The 15,213-nt window shown below is 33.5% G+C and overlaps 1 protein-coding gene across 3 annotated transcripts in view; it reads left to right on the top strand.

Moving 5' to 3' along the window:
* The window catches only part of COPS2 (COP9 signalosome subunit 2), a 34,292-nt gene that overhangs the window by 15,487 nt on the left and 3,592 nt on the right, over positions 1 to 15,213 (top strand). For 2 of the 3 annotated variants that reach the window (XM_036895146.2, XM_057488790.1), the window contains 11 exons: positions 1,006 to 1,119; positions 1,771 to 1,848; positions 5,436 to 5,561; positions 7,446 to 7,556; positions 7,675 to 7,752; positions 9,510 to 9,684; positions 10,157 to 10,335; positions 10,443 to 10,495; positions 13,150 to 13,247; positions 14,414 to 14,496; positions 15,021 to 15,079. In XM_036895146.2, coding sequence (XP_036751041.1) covers positions 1,006 to 1,119; positions 1,771 to 1,848; positions 5,436 to 5,561; positions 7,446 to 7,556; positions 7,675 to 7,752; positions 9,510 to 9,684; positions 10,157 to 10,335; positions 10,443 to 10,495; positions 13,150 to 13,247; positions 14,414 to 14,496; positions 15,021 to 15,079 — 1,154 coding nt within the window. The remainder of the gene's footprint in view (positions 1 to 1,005; positions 1,120 to 1,770; positions 1,849 to 5,435; positions 5,562 to 7,445; positions 7,557 to 7,674; positions 7,753 to 9,509; positions 9,685 to 10,156; positions 10,336 to 10,442; positions 10,496 to 13,149; positions 13,248 to 14,413; positions 14,497 to 15,020; positions 15,080 to 15,213) is intronic. The other variant, XM_057488791.1, reaches the window with a different exon arrangement.

Below are 15,213 nucleotides of genomic sequence, written 5' to 3'. Positions count from 1 at the left end.
GAAGAAGTCCGCATCTACTCGTCCTTACTGTGGGGAGTCCTATCAACCCTTTCCCCCCAATCCTCAAGCCCTCACTCCCTTCTCCGCCCCCGTTCAGCAGGAAGCAGTCAGAAAGAAAGCAACGTCCACAACCCCATAGAGGAGAAAGGGGGGAATGAAGGGCCCCCACCAGTAAGATGGCGAACTTCCAGCTTCTCTTCTGGGTCCTCAGTTCCCGACGGCGCCACCTAAAGACCAATCACCTCTCTCCCCACTCCCACTCCCAGCACCTAGCCAATAGCCACCAGCCCCGTAGAAGTGACACCACAATCACCCCATGCCCCTTCCTATATAACCCAGCACCTTTCCCCAATAAAGCGGAATTCTGCGGTGAATTGCTGCTGTGTGTCACTCCCTTCCTTTCAAAAGTCATATAAAATTACATAAACTCATTTTGTTTTACTTTGTTATAGAGCTGAAGTACAGCAATATAAACAGGTGCTGAGTAATGTGAAATGCACATAAGACAAATATTCTTATCAACATATCATTGTATTTAGATTGCAATAGTCTGCTATAGACTGTTCTGCCATATAGAGATTACCATCCTAGATAGTTAGGCCATGTTGTAATAGTGAAATTTAAAGAATAGAGAAAATTAGATTATGGAACTAATGATGAATAATTAGTACTTACATTGATTTTTCTCAGGTTCCATGACCAACAAAAGGTTAACCACTACAGAATTGGGGGTCATTAACCAATATTGTTTCTTTGTATTTTGCTTTTGTGTTGATTCTATGGAAATTGTGTTTTTGATCTGAAAGATTCTATTCTATCCACTTGGTTTTTTACCTTTGTTAAAAATAAGAGGTAAATATTAGGGGCACGTTACCAGTGTATTCAAGTTTGTTTTGTTTTGTACAAATGTACGGTTTTTCCATCTTAACAGTATTCACTCTTTGCAGTGCAGTGTGTGGGTTTCTTTGTTTTCGTATTAACATTTCTTTCCTACCTAACACACAGGAATACTCTGAAGATAGTAACTCTGAGCCAAATGTGGATTTGGAAAATCAATACTATAATTCCAAAGCATTAAAAGAAGATGACCCCAAAGCAGCATTAAGCAGTTTCCAAAAGGTTTGTATTTTTTACTGGTTGCTACCGACTAAACTTTTTTTTTTCTTTGATGTCTTAGATCAAATAAGTTCCAAGTGATTTTATCTCAGAAAAGTGTTTTGGATACTTAGTGCGTAATCCTGTGAATTAAGTTTGCATTATGCAGCAAAGCAAATATATCAAAAGGGATATCCTGTTGTTTTTTCCAATCAGTCTACCTAAAGAGCAGTGCCATTGTCCTGAAAAGCTAGTGTGGTTCTGGCAGAACCATCATGAAGGTCACTAGGTATTATCCCTGCAATCTTATTCCTTCTTTGGAGACATATCACACAGGTATGGTTTTGCTATTAAATAGTGTGATTTCTTGACTGTTGATATACTTTTGGGTTATTCTTAACAATGGATTATTCAGAGGGAAAAAAGTACCTCTGTGAGTATGTAAGTACTTACTATTTAATCTAATGAAGGAACTTCAAATAAGCTCACTTAACTTTGAGCTTTTTAAAACTTGGCTCTTTTTTAAGCCTTTTTAAAATGGCATTGCAGAAATGGTGGAATTCTTGGGGAAGTGTTTTTTGTGCATATGATATAAAATTAATTCAAAGCAGACATTGCCTGTATCATTAGAAAATAACAGTATTAAGTTAGAACAAAAATTTCTTCTGTTTTTAGGTTTTGGAACTTGAAGGTGAAAAAGGAGAATGGGGATTTAAAGCACTGAAACAAATGATTAAGATAAACTTCAAGTTGGTAAGATTTGTTTTTGAGGGTAATTTAACTAATGAAATAAATTTTGTAGGTAAAACCTTCGGGCAACAAAATGCCATTATATCTACTTCTCAAAAATAATTCTATTTATGTGTTTCCATATTTAGCCTAGTTTGTGTTTCTGACTACAGTAATACAACAACAACAAAAATTCTGCATAGGATACAAAATTTTCTGTTGGAGAAAATGTATCCTTTTGATACATGGACAGTGTTTGGCTGTATTATTAATAGAGTAACTTCTCCACAAACTATTAGTGTTTATTTTGGAGTTTCAAAATTCTACTTTTTTATTACAAGGAGTTCCTCTTCCACTGATTAGGGACAAAACTTTAGCATTTTTTGACTCCTCTGTCTCACTGCACAAATAATCCATTGGTAAATCCAGATGGTTTAATATATCTTCAGAATACTTCCAGTATCTGACTGCTGCTTACCATTTCTATCTTTGCACCTGTGGTCCAAGTCAACATATCTCTCACCTGGATCATTTCAGTAACTTTCTAACTGGTCTTCTTACTTCTATCCTTGCCCTACTACAGTCTTTTCTCCACAAGCAACAGAGAGATCCTTTTAAAAATGTAAGTCAGATTACTTCAGTTTTTGCTCCAAATCTTCTAATGGTCCCTACTCCCCTCAATAAAATCCATATCCTTACTGTGGCTTACAAGGCCCTGTGTCAGCTCACCCTTTGCTACCTTTCTGATCTTGTTTTCTGTTCTCCCTTATGACCTCCTTACTATCCATATATCATCCCAAGCACACTTCTAGGCAAGTGCTGTTTGCTGTTATCCTCTGCCCCAGATGCTCCTCTCAGATAGCCATATGGCTCTTTTCCTCACTGTTCAATGTCACCATATATGTCAGGATGGCCTTCCTCTCACCACCCCATGTAAAATAGGATCCTTCCCATCATCACTTACTTTCATCTTACCTTCGGTTTTTCTTTTTTGAAATACCACTTTATCTCTTTACTTATTTATTGACTTTCTGTTACCCCCATGTCTGCCCCATACCGCTCCATACTCCCACCGTAAGTAGTAAACTCAATGAGAGCAGGACTTGGTTTCATTCACTGTTATATTCCTAACACCTATAATAGTGGCTGGCATTGAGCTAGGTGTTCAAATATTTTGTTGAATGAACTCATAGATAAGCTAGAATTGTCATGACATTTTACTCATAGAATTGCCATTCTTCAAGAGTGCAAGGTAGAAATGGAGGGAAAAAGGATATGGTTAGTAGATGAGAGTATTACAGATGTGAATCATAAGAGCACTAAGGATGGTGGAACTTCTGAGAAAAGGTAAGTGAGTAGATGGTAACCACTTGCCTCTATGGCAAATGGAAGGTTAATCTGTTAACCACCTTCTTTTCCTCCATTTTTGTATCTCCCATATGCATCCTTCCTCTCCCTATTAGCTTCTCTGTCCCATCTGTCTGAAGTTGAATTCCCTTAACTGACCAGTGTCTTTATCCAGTTAACTCTCACTAATCTTCCATCCTGTTCTTTGATGTACTCTGACTCTGGCGTCCTCAGCCACCATGACATCTCCCACAAAAACTATCCAAAAAGTGTTGTAGCTCATTCCCTCCAAAATATTAGGGCTATTCAAAACATGTTAAATGTTATTAAATATATTGTATATTGCATTTAAGTGTAGTTAAAAAAGGAAAAATATCTATGTTACATTTAACCTTTCTAGTTCTACTGCTGTGATATTCTCAAAGTATCTGTTGTACAAAGCCCTTGTTTTCTATTTATTGTTTGTGGAAATAATAAACACAATATTTACTATATTTAAATTAATAACTTGGCTATAGAAGAAGCATCAGATGTCTGAAGGTACAGAGATTTTGACCCTAAATAATTATAGTGACATTAGAGACCCAATATTCAACTCCTAAGATGCTGTGATCTGAAATAACACTAAGAGACCCTATAGAAATATATGTTAACATACTAGCTGTGGTTTAGATTTTGAAGCCATTTAAACATATGCTACCCTTAAGCCTTGGTTTTACCATTTTACCTTGAGCCAAGATGGGAAGCAAGTAAAGGTTATTTGTGTTCTGTGTTATTTTGCCTACTTTCCTTCTTTGCCTTTTAGTTGTTCTAGGCAGCATCTGTGAATGAGTTGTCATTTGCAGGAGTAGTTTCAGCTTCCATCCATGCCCCACCTCTCTTGTTGGATTCAAAATAGGACCCATGGTGCTTTGTAGTGGTTTGGGGCAATAAAAAGTTGGAACGGTTTGTTACCAACTGCGCTGTGTTCACCACTGCTAATGAAACCAGTTTATCTATTTGTCTCCTGATTTTTAACTATAGTAACATACTTTTGGAAAAATGAACTTTAAAGTTATTACAGCATAAGGAAATGAATCTAAAAGTAACTTTTTTCTAACATCCTATTCAGTGTCAAGCTAAAATATCAAAGTTGGGACAGTCATTTCTGATTTTCCTTTGCCATGAGATACTTTCTATAAGTTAGGTTTTAGCAGCGCACCAATAGGATGTTACCCATCGTTTGCCTCTATGTGGAATTGGCACACGTGGAAACAAAAGTAGTTTGATACATATTGCTAAAGCTTTTCCCATTGGTCTATCCAGTTTTTCCCATGTACCCAGCCACTGTTTTCTTTTTTGTAATTCAGTTCATGCATAGGTTCCAGGGAGCGTTTTCATATTTTCTTGTCCCTCAAGCTGTATCCCAGGACAGGACATAGTCATGAACAGGAAAATTACAATATCCTTAGTTTATTCTTCACACTAATAAACACACATGTTCTATTTGTCAGGAAAAAAAGCATTATATCTGCCAGTGCTCCATCTCTCTGATTAAAAGTAGAGTCAAACCCAGTAAAAAGAGGAATTAATAGCAGTCAGAGATTGTAGAGACCGTGGATGCAGGTTGTAAGGTTAGACTTACAAGTTGACCTACATGATATACTCTGGGGGCTGATAGACCTTCTTCCAGAATACTTCAGTGCTGGAAATTTCAATAATAATCCTTTATTTCCTCAGATCTTCCATGTCTTCCTGGAATAATCACAATTGTGCAAATAGGAATAGCAACATTAGTTACGTCTACTATTGAGTAGAGCCTTAGGTGGGAGGACTTTTCTTGATAGTGGGATGAGTACCTGGACTTGAAGAGATTCCTTAACTCTATATTTTAATGTAGAGCCAGCCAATGATAGAAAAGGAACACATAACTATTGTTAGAGAGCTTCTGGATGAAGGGGTAAATCATCAAGAGAGGATGTAGCTGATATTTTAGTAATTTGTGTGATTTAAATGTGGTTATTGGGCATTGAGGAACAGTATCTAAAATTTGGAAAATCTTTAAGTTGTGCTTTTTCATAGGCAAACTTCATATATTTGGTACATGTATCTGAGTAACCTAGTAATGTCACATTTGAGCTAAAATGTTTAGTGTTTCTGTCTTACACACTTCTATCATAAAACTTTATTTTTCAATTTTGTAGTAATATACTATAATTTTAATCTTGTGTACACATTCTAGTATATAAAATGCATCTAATAATGCATTTTTTCTCGCCTCACAGACAAACTTTCCAGAAATGATGAACAGATATAAACAACTATTGACCTATATTCGGAGTGCAGTCACAAGAAATTATTCTGAAAAATCCATTAATTCTATTCTTGATTATATCTCCACCTCTAAGCAGGTTAGACTGTCTTTTCTTCTTGGTACTTATCAATGTGTTTATTAGTTATTCTAAGAGCTTTGCTCTTTTTTTTAAAAAGAAGGCCTAGAGGTTCTATTTAAGCAATTATACTAGTTCATAGTGTGCTTTAAAAATAATATATACTCTTTTCTTGATGATAGTACTCATTACATAATATTAGCTTAATCTGTGTAAATAATATCTTCAGATATTAACCTAATTTGCACAGAACTTTCACAGGCTTATATTAGATTCCCATACAGTTCTTCTCATAGTTCTTTCTAATAAACACCACTAAAGCTAGCCATCCTGGGCTATTGAGTACTTAACAGTGAATCCTAGGTGATTTATGTAGATTTGATTAGATGAAGATCCTTAAGAGTAGAACCTGTACTCATATCAATTAGTACTTGGCATTAGTCATTAGGTTTTCAAGAAATAGTTCTACAAAGAACAAGTGGACGAAGAATAATGAAGGGAAGGTCTGATGATGAAGAAACTATAGCGAGCATTGCACATGATAGTATTTTCATTACTCTAGGTTTTCTTATTAAGAAAAGCAGTTATTTTGTGTTATTTTATTGCTTAGATCATTTTAATTAGATTGTTTTAAGCAATGTAGTCCTAACTTCTAGTTTTCTCAGTTGAGATATTTGAGCATAAGAAGTACTCTCTGTATCGTTTGATGTATCTTAGAACATTTGATACTTTTGTACTTATAATAAATATATTCATCTCAGAATCAGCCTCTTTCATTCTGTCTTTACTAGATGTCATTTTTATTTCTTGACGCAGTTTATTATGTTTATTTTTACTCTATATCTAAAATAAAGTAATAGAAGTAGAGGAAAATAAACTTCTATTTTTGTTAGAACATTAGCACTTAATGTCACTAATTCTAGAGTTGTTAAGTATCAGAAGGCTTTTCTTATATGGGAAAATAACTACAAATAAATGTCATCAAAATGTCTTTGGCACACTATTTATAAATGCCAGATATGGGGGTTGGGGATTAAGTAATTTTAAAACATCAAGATTGCATGTTGCTTCGTGCATATTGGCACGTAAGCTTTTCATCTTTTGAAAGCAAGAATAGATACTGAGTAGGTGGCACTCAACTTACTCAGTATGCCATGAGCAGATAAGTAAGGCACCCTTTTCTGAAAGCATCACACTTGCCTGTTCTCATAGCCTTACCTTAGGATCCTGTTAAATAGAGATCTAGAGAATCAGGTATTCAAACAAAGGCAGAGCCAGACGTAAGGAGAAAGATGGACAGAGGAGCTCATCATAATGCAGATCAGTGGTTTCTATGAAAAAAATCACACTCATTGGTGAATTGGTGGTTAGGCACAGTTAAAATCATGCTAGACTTTTCCCTCCACCTGTGCCCACAATTTGCCAGTAACTTAAAAGCTGTGTAGTCCAGTTAATTGATTAATCACATTTATATAATTTTTGAAGGAAGAAGCCTGCTTTTCATTTTTTTAGCAGCTTAGTGTTTGCCACATGATAGGTACCAAATAAGAGTTAATGAATAAGATTTTCACTATTAATAATAGTACAACTAATTCTGTGTGTGTGTCATTTACTTCCATTAATATAAAATAGGTTATTCGATTGGAAAAGACAAAACTGTTAGAGCATTAGATACTTTCTGGGTTTTTATATTTTAAAACTCAAATAAAAACAGATCTTGTCACTTAAACCTTTCTGTAAATTTGGACTGTACTTTGCTAAGGTTTTATGAATTTTGTGGACTGTCACAAACATTTGGTAAGGATACAGATAGTGTGTCTTAAGTGTATTTAAGTTCAAAGATGCACTTTAGTTTGCTCAAATTAACTTTATTAACAGGTACAAATTTGCTGTTTACAATTATAGAATTCTGATTTTTTATGTCAGATGGATTTACTGCAGGAATTCTATGAAACAACACTGGAAGCTTTGAAAGATGCTAAGAATGATAGACTGTGGTTTAAAACAAACACAAAGGTAACAATTACAATCACTTCCCTTTTTTCTTTTGAAGAGTGGGTGGGTGTCCTTAATAAACTCTCCTAAAGATGCACACTTTGTATTGAAATCTTTTAATAAGTTTATTTTTTTACAGCTTGGGAAATTATATTTAGAACGAGAAGAATATGGAAAGCTTCAAAAAATTTTACGCCAGTTACATCAGTCCTGCCAGGTAGCATTCCCTTTTTTTTCTTAATATTTCTTCATACTAAAAAATCATAAGGAAAAATTGTATTTGAAACGTTGCTTAGGGATGGTTTTTTTCAAGCATCATTCCAAAATCAAAATTTGAAAAATAAATTACCAAAGAGCTGATTTATTTGACTATTACATTTCTTAATGTTTTAATCTTAATTTCAGTCCTTATTTCTGTGGAATGAGGGGCAGGTATCAGGAAATGAACAGACCAGTTATTAATAGTAGGAATAAACCTTGCATATTTAGTTATGCACCCTGTCAAAATCGGCATGAATATTGTAGTCATAGATACAAAGATACTTGATATTCTAGTTTATAATGTAGTAATACACCTAAAGTCCAGTAAAACTTTACATGATGCTAGAGACTGTGTTCTCTAATATGGTAGCACCAGCTACATGTCATTAAACATTTAAAATGTGGCTAGTGTGTTAGAGGCACTGAGTTTTTTAAGTTTGAATAGCAATGTGGTCTGGCCAGTGTACTTTTATAACCTTGTAACTATGTGCTGTAATTTTGTATTTCCTTGTTTGTCTTGGTCAGTAAGGTGTTAGTTTAAATTTTAAATATTTTAAGCTCTTCTGATGCCATGGAATTTTTTAATTTTATATATTATTTCTGTGAATTGGAAAGCTAATCAGGAAGGTATTCTAAATTGACCACCTGTGGGTATTTTCATTTAATAGATTTGGGGGCGGGGAGTATTTGTTTTTTTATAGTTTTTTTTAAAAAGAAAATTTTATATTTCATACTAATTGTGTTTTATAAAGCAGACCAGTCATTTATGAATTGTTCCTAATCTTCACTGGAAATTTCTGAATGGAAGAGGTTCTTTTCAGTATGTATAAGGAATATGAAAAAGCCCTCTGGAGTTTTTCCTTGGTTTATTTTGGAACATAAGGAAAATGGTGTTTGGATTGTAAATAACATTATTGTGTAGCAGAAATACGTGATAATCTGGATGTACAAATTGTCTCACATATTCTATTGTTTACTTTGATTCATTTAATAACTAAGTTTTAAGTTGGAAGAGCAAATAATTTTTGGTTTTGTGTATGTCAGTTTTTTATATTTATGATTATCTGACTTGCCATTTTTCATAGCCTGTATTTTGCAGGGTGTTGGGCATCTTTCATAGTCAAACTCAAATGTCATCACCTTTGTTATTCCTTTGGCATCTCTCAGGAGATGACATCCCCAGGGAATTTTCTCTTCCATTCTTGCAGGCAGTGGCTCATGCTACAACTAGAATCATTATCATTTGTATTGTCATTTATCTGTTGACAGATGAGTCTTCTGCTTTGTGAATTTTTTGAGGTCAGGAATATTGGCTTATTTAACTTTGTATTTCCCCAAGGTAGACCCACTACCTGGCACTAGGAAGGCACTTGGAAAGTGCTTTTTGATTGAATCAGTGGATCTAAAGTGGTTACGAAGATTTGGGGAAGACAGTAAATGATCTCTTAGATAAAAATAAACATAACACTTTATACATTTAAAAAAATCTCTGACCACTTTATACTTATTGAATGACTAGAAAACACAAAGAATGTGTGGGTTCCTTTTTATCTGTTAAAGGTAGTATATTTAGTATTCTATGTCCCAATTAAAATTTGTAGTGCATTTTCACACAGAATCCATATTATAAATGTAAAGTGCTCAGGCTAACAAAAACAAATTACTAGGTTGACTGAATTTATCTTGACTAAAGTTCATTATTTGCTTTCCTAGACTGATGATGGGGAAGATGACCTGAAAAAAGGTACACAGTTATTAGAAATATATGCTTTGGAAATTCAGATGTACACGGCACAGAAAAATAACAAAAAACTTAAAGCACTCTATGAACAGTCACTTCACATCAAGTCAGCCATCCCTCATCCACTGATCATGGGAGTCATCAGAGGCAAGTCTGGTTTGGAGAGGGTAGGCACTGTCATGGGAAGATGTCAGGGTGTCATTGCATATGACTGAATGACTCTGAAGGTTGTTTCTGTTTTGGTGAAAATAAATGTTAAAGTATAAAGTCAATGAATGATCTAGCCTTAGGAAGAAATAGGATAAATTTTGTCTTGTAAATTTATATCACTGAAGATATTATTAATAGAAAATTTACCATCAAAAGTTACATTCTTGAATTGTAATGAAATACATAAAATTACTTTTCTACTTAACTGAGAATAGAGATTTGCAAGTGCTTGTTTGGCTGATGTTTAATGAGGAGCTTGCTTCTTTGAATTAAGTCTCCCCTGACTGACACTATACTGTTCAGGCTGTAGAATTACAATAGTGGGAGCCACCGAAATAGTTTATAAAGTGGTCAGTTTTATTATTACAGAACTGAAAAGTCCTCTTTTCTCCTGTTTTATTCTTTACAGAATGTGGTGGTAAAATGCACTTAAGAGAAGGTGAATTTGAAAAGGCACACACTGATTTTTTTGAAGCCTTCAAGAATTATGATGAATCGGGAAGTCCAAGGCGAACCACTTGCTTAAAATATCTGGTCTTAGCAAATATGCTAATGAAATCAGGAATAAATCCATTTGACTCACAGGAGGTATGTGTGTACTCTAATTATTAATTTATCTCGGTTACCTTTGATGGAAATAAATGTTACTCTTTCTTTGTACGTATACATAGTAATTTTTTTTCTTAACTGTTTAGGCCAAACCCTACAAAAATGATCCAGAAATTCTAGCAATGACGAATTTAGTAAGGTAAGATTTTATATTTCAGTTAAGGTAAATTTCCTTAAAGCAGTGAATAAAGGGAAGAGAGAGGAGATGACTTTTCAGAATTCAGTTAATATTCAATATTTGCTGTTTCTTATCTTGGTTTAAAATATACCAAAGTTTGTGAAGTCTTTATTTTCTAAAGTCATTTATACTACTGTTTCTCTTAGTCATGACATTTTTAAAGTATTTGCTGCTTTTTTTCCTTATTCACATGTGTGTGCATATGCTGTTTTTCAGTAGAAAGCTGATTGTATATGTTTTAAAATAATTCCACATTGTTTTCTGTTTCTACCTGCCTAGTCCAAAATTAAATTATGAATTGGTCCACATAAATCAACAATTTTCAGTAAGACAATTTCTGTACTTATGTTTTCTTGATTGACAAGATTTTTAAAATCATCAAAAATAACCTTACTTCAGATAATTTTCTGAGATGAGGAGCAGGAGGGTCATACTGGTCAGAAACCGAAAGATGGCTTTTGTGGAGAAAGATATGACTGATGATGGTTAGCAACTGAAAAACCTGCCATAATAATTGATATTAAGCAAAATTATAGATAATAAAACCAAGCAGAAAGCCAAGAAAAGGCCTGTTTTTGCAAAAGAAGTCAGTGAGCAAGAAGAATTTTTCTCTGGGCCAGGAATAAATGGAGTCCTAGGCTTTAGTGGGCTTTCTTTGTAGAAAGGTTTGAGAACTTAACTGGGTTTCTTCAAGTCCTTTGTTTTTAGATTGTACAGCTTTGTTTACGAAGTCAGGAAGAATATAGTTAGGATCGTAGGGCAGGAATTTTTTTGCAGATATATGAAGATAATTTAAGTGACTAGACATTCTCTTAATAGTTTTGTTTTTTTTTTCATTTAAAAACAAGTACTGTTAGACTGTAAATTATGAGTATATACTTGGAGAAGATAGCTTATTTCATGATATGTAAGCTGCTATGTAGAATATCATCATTTACTTTGTTTTTATTTGGCTATGACTTTTATAAATTACTATGTTTTGTTTTTTTTCTGTTTTTAAGGAAACCTTAATTTTAGCTGTAAAAAAATATGAATGTTTTTATTTTAAGGGGACTAGAACCCTAAATTGCAACATTAAAAAAATCAATTTCTTGTTTATTATTTGCTCTTAGTTTATTTTATTATGTATTTGTTGAATTAAGCTGATTTTAGTTATGAAAGATTTCTCCATCTTTATTTCAGTTTATTGCATCTACATTTAGCCATATTACTTAAAGATCATCTAGGTAGAGATTAACTTCATAATGCATATTAAAAATTGTTTATAAAGTTAAATTGCTAAGCAACAGGTTAAACTTTTAAAACTCTCAAGGAAATATTGAGGAAAGTTTTGCCCTATACATTAATATTTTATCTAAATTAAGTTGGTTATATGTTAAATGGATTAAAGGGCTGACTTATCAGACCTTTAAAAAATAATAGCTGTATTTATTGTATCCTTTGATGTATTCCAGTGAAGCCTCTATATTGGAACTTGAAAACTTATATTAATGGTACATTTTGACCCAAACAAGTGGCCTATGGTGTCCCACATCATGTGTAAGATTTTTTTTTAAAGCCACTTAAATAGTGCAAAAATATCTCAGTTAAAATATACATGTACTCAAGTGTTTTCACTACTTGAATATTTCCTCCTGTAATATATTACAGTAACGTATTTGGGGTAGGTAAGAAAGTAATGCTTCCTAATTTTATCTTCCTAGTCAGTTGCCAGCAGACTAGAGGAAAGTAATTCCTGTTGAAGCCCTTGACTCACCTGCCCCTAACATGAAGTTACTTTGCGACCCAACAGATGGAAGCAAGCAGAGGGCATGCAGAATGGCTGATGATATGTCTTACAGATAAGGCAGACAGAGGTGCCATATCCAGAAGGTTGGCTTCTTCCTTCTCAGCACCTTTAGCAATCCCTTTAGTGCCTTGCAGAATTATTTCAGTAGTGGGTACTAGACACCTCAGAGCATCATGACCGGAAGTCAGCCTTTGGCCTTCTGCATCAGGGTCCATCACTCTCAACTCGGTGTGTAACCCGAGTTGTGTTCCCATTTGGCGCTAATTATCTGCCACTGAGGTTTCCACTGTGTAGCTCAGTGGAATTTTAAGACCAGAGAAAATTGAGAATCAAATGTTCCTTTGAAAAGTTTTGGCAGTTGCTGGTAGCTTTCTAGAAGATAAAAATTCGGAAGCTGCATTTCTGAATAACCTTCAGAGAGGATGTCTTACCTGAAAGACAAGCCAGATTCCTCCATACAGTAGCATGCATGAAAGCTGGGGTGTTAAGGATTAAACGCACAATTTAATTAGAAAGCATCAAGTATTAAACAGTTATTAAACAATTGTCAATTCTTAATACTACTAAAATTTTGAGATTTTAAGTAGCTATGTATAAATATATAACCAAAACAATTAATTTATTCTTAACTTTATAAAACCAAAAGCATTAAAAAGGAAATTCCTTTTATTTGCAGAAGGATGTGTATGTCTCACTCTGATTTTCATGATAGAAACTGCACTGTAGATATTTGCATATAAAAACTGAGAAACAGGCTCTTTGGATTATCTGATTTAACATATGACTTCATGTTTGATAAAAATGTTACTTTTCTTTTTTCTGATAGTGCCTATCAGAATAATGACATCACTGAATTTGAAAAGATTCTGAAAACAAACCACAGCAACATCATGGATGATCCTTTCATAAGGGAACACATTGAAGGTATGTTCTTTCTGCTGAGTTCAGTAACTTTCTTTGCCACTTTTAATAGTTCTTTTTAATAGAGCTGCATGGAATTAAGCCAGTTCCCTTTTTATTGCAAAGTACACAAAGGTTTCTAAATGCTCGCATCAAATGATACAGCTATTTTAAAGAAATCACCAGCCAGTCTCATGTTAACATAATCAAGTTCTTACATTATGTCCATTTTTTTTTAAAGTGGCTGTCCCTTTTACTTTTTTATTCTAATTTAGATATTGTTGCATTTTTATTACTGATGCTTAGGTTCAAAGTTAATTTTTAGGATTTATTTTTGACAACTAACAGAAGTTTTGAAAATAGCCTGCTAAAGATAATGTTGAGACACATTTACTTTGAAAGGTAAGCTAGCATCCTACCACTAAGTGTATGAGATTTTTAATAAGTTCTGTTGTATTAACAAAGACAAAAATCATCCCTTTGTTCTAGGCCCTCCAGTGTACCCACCTGTTACGAAGCTATTTGAGGGTTTTTAAATAACCATTTGAAATGCTTAAATTTCAGATGGATCAGGAAAATCCAAAGAATACCTTGGAAGTAATGTTCTTTTGTTCCCCACCTTCCTTTCTCCTTTATTCAACAGACATTTCAAAAGTTCTTACATGAATGTAGAATGATACTGCACTTTTGGATATAGAAAAATGTGGAGTGGAAGCCTTGTTCATGAACTCGAAACTATAGTTGTTCTTTTGGAAAAAAAAAAAAAAAGACTTGTACATGAACAAACTGGAGAAAATTGTAAAAATCATTGTATAAAATATAATACTCTAGATTTTGAGAAATCATAAAATAAGGGACTTGGCTGATATAAACCAGAGCTTCTTGAAAGATGTTAACTGTAGAGGAAATGATGAGCATTGGAGTATTATTGGAGTATTTTGAGCAGGCAAGAGGATATTTTAGGGACTGTCACAACATGAGGTGGGAACAAGAAAAAAATTATGGAAGAGACAGCCTCTAATCATCTTGTGTATTTGTTGGACCCAAATATATTTAGGTCTAAATACCTAATGTTCTTGGCCAGACAAAAGGATGTATTGTGGTGAATAACATAGTTAATTAATATGATTTTAAAGTGCACATTGATTTATACAGACTGTTAATGTATTGTTTTAATTTTTGTCTTCTAGAGCTTTTGCGTAACATCAGAACACAAGTGCTCATAAAATTAATTAAGCCTTACACAAGAATACATATCCCTTTTATTTCTAAGGTACATTTATTCATGGATTTTATTTTTTACAATTTGTAGTTGTGAATGCAGGTATATCTATCTTTCACTTAAAATTAAGAGTGGTTCTTATAACATTTTGTAATACTACTTTTTTTTTAATATAGCATAACTTAAGGGCTTACCTTTTCATGTGAATTTTCCTGTTGGCATAAATTGAATTAAAAGAAAAATAACGAATCATTAAATTTCTTTTTAAAGATGTCTTCAGCCTCAGAGAAAACTGTAGGAGAGAGTAGTGGCTAAAACATACAACAACTGATAGGGTTAACCGCAATCACAATAAAATTGTAGTAGGAATATAATTTAAAAGTTATAAAGTTAAATTTTATCAGACCTGTGTTCTCAGAAATATTTTTAAGTGAAAATGAAATTTGTTTTAAATTTTCTTTTAATTTTTCTTTAAGTGATAGAAATGAATTTAGAATCAGAAAAATTATTTATGTAAAATCATGAAGTCTTTTTAAAAGTTAATTGCTAAAATTATAATGAGTCTTTTGTCTTAGGAGTTAAACATAGATGTAGCTGATGTGGAGAGCTTGCTGGTGCAGTGCATATTGGATAAGTAAGTATTTGGCTATTTTTTATAATAAGATGGTTAGCACCACAAAGTTTAAATGGTGGTGGCAAAGGTAGCAGTTGAATTCTTGATCTTTCACAAAAAGCACCCTCTGGCTATGATCTTTTGTTAAAAGATAC

Source organism: Manis pentadactyla, chromosome 11, assembly GCF_030020395.1.
Source record: "Manis pentadactyla isolate mManPen7 chromosome 11, mManPen7.hap1, whole genome shotgun sequence".
Lineage (NCBI taxonomy): Eukaryota > Metazoa > Chordata > Mammalia > Pholidota > Manidae > Manis > Manis pentadactyla.
This window is presented reverse-complemented; position numbering and strand designations above follow the sequence as displayed.